The sequence below is a fragment of the Panthera pardus genome, unplaced genomic scaffold (assembly GCF_024362965.1).
Source record: "Panthera pardus isolate Hobbes unplaced genomic scaffold, ASM2436296v1 HiC_scaffold_6, whole genome shotgun sequence".
NCBI classification, from domain to species: domain Eukaryota; kingdom Metazoa; phylum Chordata; class Mammalia; order Carnivora; family Felidae; genus Panthera; species Panthera pardus.
In genome coordinates, this window is record NW_026526991.1 from 95,291,448 (window position 1) to 95,305,051 (window position 13,604).

Genomic DNA, 13,604 nt, shown 5'->3' on the forward strand with positions numbered 1-13,604 from the left:
CATGTCATTGCAGAAATAGGTCAACTCTATTCATTTTGGGAAGGACTTTCCAGGTGTGAGACCACCAAGAAGTAAGAATCACTGGGGGCCACCTTGGAGGCTGTCACACTCCTCCTATATATCTCTTGCACATCTAATCTTGTGCAAGAGTCTTGGTAACTCCTTCTTAGTAAACATGAACTGACACATCTGCTTGGTGGACAGAGCTAGGGAATACACACACACACATACACACACACACACACACACAGAGTCACATATTCATTTATAGCTATTTATTTCTATATCTATCCACATATACTGAAAACCATAAATTCATATCGATACATCCAATATCGATACATACCAATAAAGAATCACAGCATCTGTTCTAGTGTTTTCTCTTTCTGTATTTGTAACTGCTTTGTATGTGTTGAGATACCTGGACATGTAGATTTACCTATTTTATCAAATATGGGAAGTTTTTGACTCATTCCTTCAAATATTCTTTTTTTTTAATGTTTACTCATTTTTTGGAGAGAGAGAGGGAGAGAGAGAGACAGAGATAGAGAGCGTGAGTTGGGCAGGGCCAGGGAGAGAAGGAGACACAGAATCTGAAGCAGGCTCCAGGCTCTGAGCTGTTAGTACACAGCCCAATGCAGGGCTCGAACCCACGAACTGTGAGATCGTGACCTGAGCCGAAGTTGGACACTTAACCGACTGAGCCACCCAGGTGCCTCCTTCTTCAAATATTCTTTATGTCCCTTTCTCTTTGTTACTGGAAACCTGATTGGTACCTTCTACATTGCTACTGCACCATGGAGAGAAGGGCAGACAAGAGTAAATTAAAACACAACAAACCTCTTCTACCATGTTTCAGTGCTCATTCTCTCTCTTTTTTTAATGTTTATTATTTTGAGAGAGAGAGAGAGAGAGAGAGAGAGAGAGAGAGAGAGAGAGAGAGAATATGAGCGGGGGAGGGGCAGAGAGAGAGGGAGACACAGAATCTGAAGCAGGCTCCAGGCTCTGAGCTGTCAGCACAGAGCCCGATGTGGGGCTTGAACTCATGAACTGCGAGATCATGACCTGAGCTGAAATTGGACGCTTAACCAACTGAGCCACTCAGGTGCCCAGTGCTCATTCTCTTTTAAAAACAACAACAACAACAAAAACCCCCTCTATTTATTTATTTGTTTGTTTAAATGTTTATTTATTTTGAGACAGAAAGAGAGAGTGCAAGCCGGGGAGGGGCAGAGAGAGAGAGGGAGAATCTCAAGCAGGCTCCACACTGTCAGTGCACAGCCTGACACAGGGCTCTATTTCATGAACCGTGAGATCATGTCCTAAGCCAAAATCAAGAGTCAGATGCTTAACTGACTGAGCCACTCAGGTGCCCCTCAGTGCTCATTCTCTTGACTAAGCATTTGCTTGGTTGCTATAAACCTTTCATTGTCTTTTTTTTTTTTTAAACGTTTATTTATTTTTGGCAGAGCATGAACGGGGGAGGGTCAGAGAGAGAGGGAGACACAGTATCCGAAACAGGCTCCAGGCTCTGAGCAGTCAGCACAGAGCCCGACGCGGGGCTCGAACTCACAGACCGCGAGATCATGACCCGAGCCGAAGTCGGCCGCTCAACCGACTGAGCCACCCAGGTGCCCCAACCTTTCACTGTCTTGTAGAGCTCTGATAAAGTTGACTCTGAGAGTTTTTGCCAGTGTTTTTTTTTTTTTTCAGTATTTATGGGAAGAGACAGGCCCGTGGATTTCCCCACTCCATCATTTTCATTGACATTGACACTGATATATCTGCCTTCTATTTGTGACTCCCTTCTCCAACAGAAAGCCAGCTTCTATTATTCTTAATGTATTTACTTTTTGATTAATCCCTCTGTATGTAACCAATATTCCGCTCCCTCTATCATCCCCTTCCCTGCATGGACCCCTCCTCTCTGCTCCGTCTACATCCGAGTCCCTGCGACAGAGTGTCCTCTGCTGCAGGAGTCCTTTAATTCTGCTGGGGCTAACCTGAGTACTTTAGTGCACAGTGTTTTCATTTATTGATCATTAAAAAGTTTTATTAGGTTTTACTGGGGGGTTATACGGCCACTGATGAAATAAGAAACAAATATTATTAGAAACAAAGTATACTTCTTTTCAAATTATAACTATATTTAGGCATCTCATGCAATACTCTTATTCTGTAGCTAGGAATGACTATTAAATCCCATTCAAAGATGGAAAAATAGAGGTAAGGCACTCTTACGGTATCCCCCAAATTTATGGTGAGCAGCTGCAGTCACACCCCGTCCGATGTTAGGAAACCTTGCAACACGTCCTTCGTCACTTCCCTCTTCCATTTCCAGCAGCAACTCTTCACATCTTTATCACATTTCTGAAGCCCACGCTGTATTCTTTCTTACTTCACTCTGAATAGATTAACTTTGCTTTTTAAAAAAAATTATTTATGTATTTTTTTATTTTAGAGAGGGGAGAAGAAGGGGAGAGGGGCAGAGGGAGAGAGAGAAAGTCCCAAGCAGCGTGAAGCATGACATGGGGCTTGTTCCCACGACCCTGGGATCACGACCCAAGCCAAAATTGAGTCGGATACTCAACTGACTGAGCCACCCAGGCACACCAAACTTTGCTTTTTGAATACAGTGGTCTCCCCTTACCCATGGGGTACACATTCCAATCCCCCTGAGGGTGCCTGAAACCATGTTTCCTCCTAAACATAAAAGCTTAACTTATAAATTAGGTGCAGTAAGAGATCAACAACAGTAACTAATAATAGAACAGGGGTGCCTGCCTGGCTCAGTGGGGCATACGATCTCGATCTCAGGGTCATGAGTTCAAGCCCCGTGTTGGGCACAGAGCTTACTTAAAAAAATGGAACAATTATAACAATATAGTGTAATAAAAGTTCTGTGAATGTGGTCTCCGTCTCCCCAAATATCGTATTGTACTATACTCACCCTTCTGCTTGTGATGACGAGATGCTAAAATGCTCCCATGATGAGATGAGATGAAGTGAGGTGAGTAACATTGTGCCAGAACATTAGACTACTAGTCTTGATCTTCTGATGACAGGGACTGTGGTTGGCTGTGGGTAACTGAAACCAGGGAAAGTGAAACTTTAGATAAGGGGGGACTACTGTATTAAGCAAATAAAGGCCATCAAATGTAAACTCTTTCAAATATTTGTCTCTGTTATCCCATTGCCCCCAAACCTATAGTTACAAGGGGCAGATTCGGGTTTTGTGGTACCTGAGCACATGCAACTGGAAAAGGAGGAATTAAAAAAAAAAAAGAATACAAAAAAATTTACCCTGGAAAATTTTGTAAAAACATATGACATGTTATATCATGGTCATGGTCCCTCCCAGAGCCTCTGGAAGCAGCCTGTGAAAGTAGGGGTGGAAAAAGGGAGTTGGAACTTCAGCAGCTTTTTTTTTTTTTTAATTTTTTTTTTTAACATTTATTTATTTTTGAGACAGAGAGAGACAGAGCATGAACGGGGGAGGGTCAGAGAGAGAGGGAGACACAGAATCTGAAACAGGCTCCAGGCTCTGAGCTGTCAGCACAGAGCCCGACGCGGGGCTTGAACTCACGGACCGCGAGATCATGACCTGAGCTGAAGTCGGCCGCTTAACCGACTGAGCCACCCAGGCGCCCCCAGCAGCTTTTGATAGGTCTCCTCCTTCTCTCGCATCCGGAAATGGTGGTTCTCCTCCTCCCCCTGTCCAAGGCCAATTCATCCTGTACCCTCCCTCTCTCTTCTTCCCTTCTAAACAATTCCATCACACAGAACATACTGTTCTCTAACTTGTTCTTCAATTAACAGTATATCAAGGCTACACTTCCAAATCGATACATCTAAATCTACACAATTCTTTTTAACAGCTGTATAGTATTCCACAATAAGGATAGACCATTGTTTCTTCAACTATTCCCTTTTGAATGCATTCAGGTTTTTTTTTTCTTATTAGATTGAACCATATAAAACTACCATATTTGTAGGCTTGTTTGTTTTGTTCATTTTATATTACAATGTTTTACTAAATATCTATGTCTCTATAAATTTTGTTCCTGTGGATAAATTCTAAGAGGTGGGATTCTATTTTAAAAGAGGTGGATATTGGGGGGGGGGGGCACCTGAGTGGCCCAGTCAGTTAAGTGCCGGACTCTTGATTTTGGCTCAGGTCATGATCTCACAGTTTTGTGAGTTTGGGCCTTGCCGAGAACACTGTGCTACAGGTGCAGAGCCTGCTTGGGATTCTCACTCTCTGTCCCTCCACCACTCGTGTGTTTTATCTTTCTCTCTCACATGCAAAATAAACAAAAAAAAATTTTTTTTTAAAAAGGTGTGTATAACGGGCTACCTGGTTGGCTCAGTGGGTTAAGCATTGACTTGATTTTGGCACAGGTCATGATCTCATGGTCCTGAGATAGAGTCCTGGTATCAGGCTCCTTGCTTGGTGTAAAGCCTGCTTAAGATTCTCTCTTCCTCTCTCTCTCTCTGCCCCTCCCCCATGTACACCCCTCCCCTCCCTAATAAAAAAATAAAATAAAAGTTGTGTATATTTTACTCCTAGATTGCTTTCCTAAAATGTTGGCATAATGTATGCTCCCATCAATGACCTTTTTGGAAATTATAAGTCACAGCAGCCTTGTTTCAGTGTTTCTCAGAGCAGACTGTCTCCACCATACCCTGTATTCGCCATTATTGACCGCACCTTCTCTCACCACAACTCTTCAACCAGTTTTCCACCTTCCCCCTTTCGGTTTATGTCTCTAGCTTCTCTTTTTCTATTCATTCCTAGATACTTGTATTCCACATGGATCTGCTCTGGCTCACTTTTCTAGCCACAACGAGTGCTCTCTTCTCCCCTTAGGTAAGTTTATGGCTTCAGCTGTAACCTCTACCCTCAGCCCACCAGTGAGGTGGCCCCAAGTTCACTTCACCTGAACTATGAAAATGCCCTCACTTCCTGCAGATGTCTTACTGTCATCCTCCAGAAAATTGTGGTAATAACTATTTACTATTCTACAGCACATTCCTGGGTTGTGTGGTGTATAAGTTCCACAATCATCACTGAATAGCTATATTTTCCACTCCTCTCCTGAGTCCAAACTTCTACATCAAAACTGTGTACTGTATATCTCCAGCTGGAAGTTTTACAGGCAGGGCCAATACAAAAGACCCATTGTTGAACTTATCATCACCTCTTCTGAAATCCTCCTTAGGCATTTCTTTTCTTAGTAAACGAGACTCTCATTCACTTGGGTGCATAACTTAGAAACCTGGAAATTCACCCTAGACTACTTCTCTCTCTCTCTCTCTCTCTCTCTCTCTCTCCCTCTCTCAATTCACATCGGATAGGTTCCCAAGCCCTGCGGTTTCTACCCCATATTCCTCAAATCCATGATCTCTTCAATCCCCTGGGTTGTTGGCCTGACCATCTCTTTCAGGGGCTAAAAATAACTTCCTCCTTGGTCTTCCTACTTTTTGCCTTGCCTCCCTTCTATTCACACTGCAGTCAGAGATATTATTTAACACGTAAATCAGTTCTCTACCATGAGAAAAATGCTTCAAACTCCACACTGTCAACAGGCTAAAATCTAAATGACTAAGCATGACTTAAAAATCAATTTATTTATCCAATATCTACTTAATGGCCTGCCTCATTTTCTGACATTCTCTAAAAGCACCCTATGCTTCAGCTATATGGATCTACTTTCAAATCTCCAACATGCCAAGCTCTCTAATAATTCAGTGCCTTTGCACCTGCTACCCTTCTGCTTGGAATTCCTTGTCAGTCTTGTTGGCCTGACAGACTCCGACTTAAATTTCAGGCTTAAGCTCTCAGGTTATTTTCCTTTTTTTAAATGGTGCAGGCAGACAAACACTCAAGTTCCTTATTGATATTCTGCACACCTACACCATAGCAATTTTAACATTTAAATTATTTGTTTTATCAATTAGTGTTTCTAAACACAGTTGTAAGCTTTTGGAGGGTAGGAGCCATGATTAGTCTCATCTTTGCATCCCCAACACATAACACAGTGACCTGCATTGAATATTTAATAAGCATTTGAATGAATGCAAAAATAAATTAGTTAAGTAGTAAGAATGACGTCCAGGCTAGGGCTTAACCTTAAGCTACATAGATTTTTCACTTAAGTACCTCTTAAAAAATTGGAAAAACAGAAGAATATATTAACGGAAATTTAAGAAATAAAAAGTAAAATAAATCTCATATTACTTTACCATCCTAATGCCTGTTTTAATGCAGTTACTATTTACTTTTGGTCTTTCCTCCAATATGTGGTAAATAAGGAAGTATATTTATAATATATGCTTGTGTTTATATTTATATTTTACATGGTTGTAATGAAGACATACGTGCACTTTCACGTTTTAAGTTTAACTAACTGTAAACATTTTCCACCACTGTTGTGTAGTCATCTGAACCATCACTTTTCAACATTGTATGATACTTCCTCTCTCTACTTAGGATGACGGCTATAGAAACTTAGGTTGTACTCGGTTTCCTATTATAAATAGGAACAGATCCAGGTTTTATGGAACTTGAAATTTATACAATTTTGAGAGATGTTTTCAGTAAAAGAATACAAAAAAGCCTTACTTTCGCAAACTTTGTGAATACATTGTTAGGGACGCTCCCGGGGTCTGGAAGGGGCCTGTGAAAGTGAAGCTTAATTGTCACTTAATTTAAGTGAAGGTTAATTTTCATCAGCTTCACAGTTGTCTACCTCCAATTATAAATAATCCTGTGATAAGCATTTTGAGCATGTGATTTTTCCCTCTCTTCTATTATGTTCCAAGGATTCCAAGTTATTATAACACCATAATATGGTCATATTATGACACCTTTCTCACCTTGAGGTTGAGAAAGGAAATGATTATTTATTGAGCATCTATTATATATTGACATATTATTTATCAATATAGTTTAGATATATTAAAAAAAATTTTAATGTTTACTTACTTTTGGGAGAGAGAGAGAGAGAGGGAGAGAGAATGAGCAGGGGAGAGAAGCAGAGAGAGGGAGACATAGAATATGAAGCAAGGAAGCTCCAGGCTCTAAGCTGTCAGCACAGAGCCTGACACGGGGCTCCAACCAACGAATCGCGAGATCAGGACCTGAGCCAAAGTTGGACGCTTAACCGACTGGGCCACCCAGGCACCCCAATTTACTATTTAATTTAATCCTTACTACAAGCCTGAAGGAGGTATCATCCCCATGTTACAGACGAGAAAACTGAGGTGCAGTGGGTTTTGTACATCATGTACATCTTTGAGTAGTTACATCTTGTAACTGGTAGGGTTTGGATCCAAAGCTCATGCCTTCTCTTCATCACTACATTATGGTGTTTCCACAGCCTCACTAGCTTCACAGTAATACATTTTCTAGGCTATTGCTGAAAAACCTGGTTCACAGTTACCTGTTTTGAGGAGGCCAGTAGGCCAAATTTGCAGTCTTGACATGGTTCTTGGAAGAAGGTAATTTAAATCAGTGGTGGCTAGACTTTCTTCAGGTGAATTTAGGAGAAAGTGATTTGACTGTTTCTGCCCTCCGTCTACTTACAGACCTGTATCACTTAGTTCAGCACATATTTCTTGGAAGAAGCAGTGTCTGAAGTTGAAAGACCTGGGCTGGGTTTGGGTCCTGCTGTTCACTACTTGAGTGGCCCTGGCAAAGTCATTGAACCCCTCATTTTCCTCCTCAGTGCAATGAGGATAGTAAGTAACAAATCCTGCCTCACTCCAGGCTAGTGCCAATATGATAATGTGCGTGCAAACCCTCAGTGAACTCCAATGTCACTGAGGTACAGTAGTGCCCCCTTATCAGAGGTTTTTGCTTGCAGTGGTTCCCTGCAGCCAACCACGATGGGAAGCAGATCATTCTTCTGACTGTTGTCAAAAGTCAATAGTAGCCTAAGGTTACGTCCCAATGCCTGCATCATTTCACTTCACTTCATCTCTCGTGTAGACATTTTATCATTTCACATCATCACATGAAGAGTGAGTACAGGAAAGATAGTTTGAGAGACAGGCCATAGTCACATAACTTTTATTACAGTATATTGTTGTAGTTGATCTATTTTATGGTTAGTTATTGTTGTTAATCTCTTCGTGTGCCTAATTGATAAGTTAAACTTTAACTCAGGTATGTATGCATAGGTAAAACCGGTATACGTAGGGCTGGGTGCTATCCATGGTTTCAGGCACCTGCAGGAGGTCTTGCAGTTAAGGAGGAATTTTTGTATAAGTAACATGGTGGAAGTTCCTCCACTTGCTCGCACGTCTGCCTCCAGGTAAGGGCCTGTGACAGCCGTACAGAATTCACCCGATGGCTCCATTATGGTTAACTCTGGCTGGAGTTGCCTCCTCAGCTGAAGTTGCCACTTCTTTTCTGGGGTGGATGTCTGGGCTGTTCCACCGGGAAGCATCAAAAGCAGCAGAGGCGGTGCAAAACCAGGCTGAGATTCTGGTGAATCTTTCCCTCCTCAAGCTGCGAACTGATCAAAAAAATGCCAAAGATTTATCTATAAATGCAACTCGTAAAATCCCAAGCACAGTTCTTACCAATTGTCCCTTTGCTCTGTCTTAGGTGCTGACGCATTTATCCTGGAATTTTACCTGGCCGATTAGAAATCTTTAGTCCTTGTGGGACCTAATTCTGGGGATGGTCTGTAATTCTGGAAAGCCACGAGAAAATAAAAATCTCTGTTCTGAGTTGGCGTTTGGACATCCTCCCCGTATCACGTTTAAAGCTGGTGTAAGCAGCATTAGTCTTTATTTTCCTTAACAGAGAAAAGCGTAAACCCATTTCCAAGCCCCAAGATTGAACTCGTCACCCTGTGCCGGGCCCCGCGCGGCTCCCCGCGCACGGCCTGAAGCTCCGCAGCCGGCCCGCCGCCTCCCGCGTCCTCAGCCCAGGTGTCAGGCAGCGGGGACCCGGACCTCCACCTGGCTCGGCCGGCGGCGACCGCACAAAGAGCGGAGCAGGCGGCGGCCCGGCCGAGCCGCAGAAAGTAGTCCCGACCACGCCGGGCCGATGTTGTTCGACGTCGCTTCACGCCCTCCGCGGGGAGGGCCGCAGCGGCCGACCCAGGAAAGAATCCCATAGGAATGCGCCGGCGGGAGGCCTTTTCCCTCCAGCTCGCCACTGCTCGCCTGGCAGATCTCCCGGGGTCTCCAAGCAGAAGCCGTGCGCGCGGCCCCCCACCTTCTTCCGCAGCTGCTCGGGAGGCGGCGCCGAGGGAGGGGCTCGCCCGCGCGCAGGGAGACCTTCGCGGCGACCCGTGGCGGCGGCGGGACCGCGGTATCCCTGCGCCGCTGCGTGAGAGGAAGAGGCTGAATGAGGAACTGCGCGGGGGAAGCGGGGCGCCGGGGGAGGAGGCGGCGGGATGGAAGCAGACGCTGGCGTCGCGCGAGCCCCCGGCAGAGCGGCGCGGTAGAGAGGGCGGCGGCGGCGGCGCGCGCGGAGCCTTGACGTGCCCCTTTCTTTCTTCTCTCTCTGGAAAGCTGGGAAGCATGAGCGTGCAGACCTGCCGCTGCGGCGGCCGCCCCGGCTCCTCGCCTCCCCCTTTTCTGGCCGCCCCTCGCCGGTGAGAGAAGAGAACGCGAGAAGGGAAGATGGGGGCCGTCCTGAGGAGCCTCCTGGCCTGCAGTTTCTGTGCGCTCCTGAGAGGTGGGAAAGGGGGGGGGGAGCGGGAAAGTTGGTGGGATTTGGGGGGGAGGTGGCCTTGTTTTGTGTGTGTCTGGGGGGAGGGGGAGGGAGGGAGGAGAAGGGGAAGAGGAGCCAGGAGAGGCCTGGTCGTGGGGAAGGAGAGAGAAAGGGGCCCGGGAGAAGGGGCTGTGCGCTCCGCCTGGCCACAATGCAGACCCCTTCCTGGGGTTCCGGACCTTCCCTGGACACAGAGGAGCCTCATCCGGGCTGCTTGTGTAGGTGAACCCCTGGAGCTCCATTCTATCGCAGTGACTGAGGGTCTGCGTGTCCCTTTCTGCCGGGAGTCATCCGGGAGAAGGGTCTTTGTATGGATTTTGGCTTTTAAAATGTTGGAGCCGAAGATGCTTTAACGTTGGTCTTCTCTCTGGAAGCCCCCACCTTTTCTGTGTCTCTTACGTGAACTTTTAGAGCCTTCTTACTATTTTTCCAGGCCTTGTTACTACTAATAATTGGCTTCCGTTGGGGATCTAATGATCCTGGGTGAGAGCACAGTTGGAAAGTGACTCCGAGGTTATAGGTCGAGCGTTTCAGCACTGGGAATCTTCTGAGCTTCAGCCCATAATAAAATAGAAACGTTGCCCTTGTAACCCCTGGTATTCAGGACTTGCCCCTATTTTCGGAGCCTGCAAGTGTACAGTTGGCACTGAATAGGAAAGTCATCCTTGTGTGAAGAGGAGCCTGTCCTGGGACCTAAGTTATCGTTTGCTGCGCTCCCCTGGGGGACTGCTTGGCACTTTGGTAAAAAAAGTGGGCTATTCTGGGTATTTTGCTCCGAGAATCGCATAAATTCGACGGCCCTGTGGTTTTTTGAATTGCTCTGTGAAGCTGTCACATACGCCGTGACTTTTATTTTGTGACAGTTCACTAAGGTTTTTGATTGGCCCGCAAGATTTCAACAGCTCTTCTCAAACTTATCCGTGTGGAAGTGGTGATGAGTCTTGCTATTGAGCATTTACCAGCAGAGGAATTTACGTGTGGATCGATGCAAAGGCTGTGGCTTTGGTTTTGTTAAAATTCTCACGTGTTCATGGCAAATTATTTTCAGGTATAAGACCTCTTGAGTCCATGGAGATTTTTAGCTCTTCATTTAACAAGGTAAACTTTTGTTAAGCCTCCATAACTTGCTAAAGTTTACAGGGCACGATAGTAACTCATGATCTTGTGCAAATGAACCCAAGATACCTTCTGTGTGTGTATATTTGTGTTGGATGAATGCGATTGACTTTTTTTTTTTTTTTTTTTGAGTGGGAGGAATTTTTTTTTTTTTTTTCTGTAGTTACTCTTGCAGGATTATTACGTTTGCATGTTATATCTACTTATACTTAATAATTATGACTCACTGTCAGCATATTCCAAACTATTTTCGCATGTCACCCCCAGAAAGACAGTGCTCGCTTAATTGTCTTGGCAGAGAATTTAATACAGTGTTGTGTACTTGAAAGGCTTAATAAGTATATGTTTATTTCATCACCGTATACTCTTTGTTGAAAGGGGATCTTGCTCTAGTTGTGAGAAACATATTTGACCTAAGAATATGCATATATTTTAAGACAGAAAGTTAGTAGTTAAACATGAGAGTCAGCTGGTTGGTTAAAGTCCTCGGGAAATCTAAGTCCATAACCTGGGGATGCTTCTGGTTGCCTGGTTGTATTTCTTGGAGGGTAAGGGTGTGACATAAATGCCATTTGTTTAACACTAAGTTTGAGTCTAGAGTTGGGTTTGTTCGTTACTTGACTTCAGAGAAATTGTATTTGAAGTATTAATTTGAAGTACGGTGTTATGTAACAAGACCTAAAAGAGTTAATAGTTTAAACTGCCTCATTTCTACCAGCAAATTTCCAAAAGTGGACCTCTCATTTTCAGTGTAGCATAATGATAGTATAAGGTGGTCTTTGAATTTATCAGTGCTTAACTGTGAGTACATATTATTTGAACTAAAAAATAGTCTTCTGATGTGAAAGATTTTCATTCATAATTTAGGTTTTTTTCATTCCTTGATAATGTCATTCTGTGTTATAATAGTGGCATTAGTTGACCTTGGGCTCTGAGGAGAAAAATGTGATTAACTTGTTGCGTTAAGATAATTTTTTCTGTAGAGGAGTTGTTATGAGGAGTTAGTATTGGGATGATGGGTTGATGAGAGAGTTCGGGAGACCTTTTGTCCTGTAGCGCTGTTAAGTCAATAGCTGAAAGCCAGGGAATAATGCGGTCATCGTCTGGGCTGCATCCCTAACCCCTATCATCTGAGGACAAAGTGTAATGGAAAGATTTGGGGATTTCAGCACTAAATCTTGGGTTCAAAGTCTGTGCTTCTCTATTTAATAACCTTGTGATTCTGGTCTAGTCAGTCAATTTCTCTGGGTCTCAGTTTCTTTACCTGTAAAATGTAAATAGTAATCCTGACCTAATTTGCATGTTTAACAGGCATATTAAGTGAAATGATGAATATCAAGTGATTTGCTAATATTATTTTTTGTTATAATTTTTTATTGTGGACATATTCTCAAATGCCAGGAATTTGAGAGTTAATTTGTGTAAGATTTACAAATTCTTGTGGCCAGAAGAGATTTTGATCATTCTGGTCTAACTGCTTAATTTGCAAGTGAGGATACTCAGAATCAAACTGATTATGATCTGATTAAGCTCCTATAGCTAATTAACAGTGGAAGGATGGTAGGGATTTATTGGTAGGGATTTATTAATAGTAGGGATTTATTGTTCATTCTTTTAGCAAATATGTATGGGAATACCTGCCTACTGTATATCAGGCTCTGATGGTATAGTGGTGAGCAAAATAGCCATGTCCCTGTTCTAATGGACCTCACAATCTCGGTTGCCATCCTTACTGTTCTCTTGGTTCCATCCAGGTACTGATTAGAAAAGATTATATCTCCAATTTTCTAGAGCAAATATATATATATTTTTAAATATTTATTTATTTTTGAGACAGAGGGAGAGCGAAAGCATGAGCAGGGGAGGGGCAGAGAGAGAGGGAGACACAGAATCTGAAACAGGCTCCAGGCTCCGAGCTGTCAGCACAGAGCCCAATGTGGGGCTTGAACTCACAAACCATGAGATCATGACCTGAGCTGAAGTCGGACACTTAACCGACTGAGCCACCCAGGTGCCCTTAGAGCAAATATTTTTATAAGATTTTTTATAAATTTTGGAATACCATTGTGTGTATAATCTGTAAATACTATGTCCCAACTTATGTTGAGGAGGCTTTGTTGTTTCATAAAAAGTTTTTGCTACTTAGTTTTTTAGAAAATATTATTAGTTTTTGTGGGATGGTGGTAAATACTGTACAAACAAGCCACTAGTGTTTTCTATCTTATATTTTGTAGAAGTGGTCCTTGGAAAAGCATTTGCTTTAATATCAAGTGGAACAAAATCTTGAGGAGGTAGAGTGAATTTTGGAGTGGGAATCAGGAGAATTAAGTTTTCATTCTAAGTTTGCCATTAGCTAGCTGTGTCGTGACCTTGGGTAAGTCACTTAATCTCTGTATAACTTATTTTCATTAGGTATACAGAGATGCGTAATTCATATTAAAATGTTAAGATCTCTGAGAGAATGTGAAGAGACCAATTTTAATTTTGTTTAACTCATTATTTCCCAAACTTGGGAATATTTTTTCCATAAATTTTTTTAACATTCTGGTGAATCTTTGATCTAAGCAACACACCTGGAGAGGGCTGGACTGGATGATCCTTTGAGCATTAGGTTGATTAACATGATTGATACTTTTTAAGAATTTATTTTGAGAGAGAGAGATTGCACGTGCACATGAGCAGGGGAGGGGCAGAGAGAGAGGGAGAGAGAGAATCCCAAGCAGGCTTTGCACTGCCAGTGCAGAGCCCAGTGTGG

General features: G+C 43.3%; 1 protein-coding gene across 2 annotated transcripts in view; it reads left to right on the top strand.

The window, feature by feature from the left end:
* Nucleotides 1-9,385: 9,385 nt before the first annotated feature.
* Nucleotides 9,386-13,604, top strand: part of LRP6 (LDL receptor related protein 6) — a 177,932-nt gene continuing 173,713 nt past the window's right edge. For both annotated transcript variants that reach the window (XR_008419569.1, XM_053895297.1), the window contains exon 1: nt 9,386-9,697. Coding sequence is in view for 1 of the 2 variants with exons in the window: in XM_053895297.1 (XP_053751272.1) it covers nt 9,643-9,697 (55 nt within the window). In the remaining variant the exon portion in view is untranslated. The remainder of the gene's footprint in view (nt 9,698-13,604) is intronic.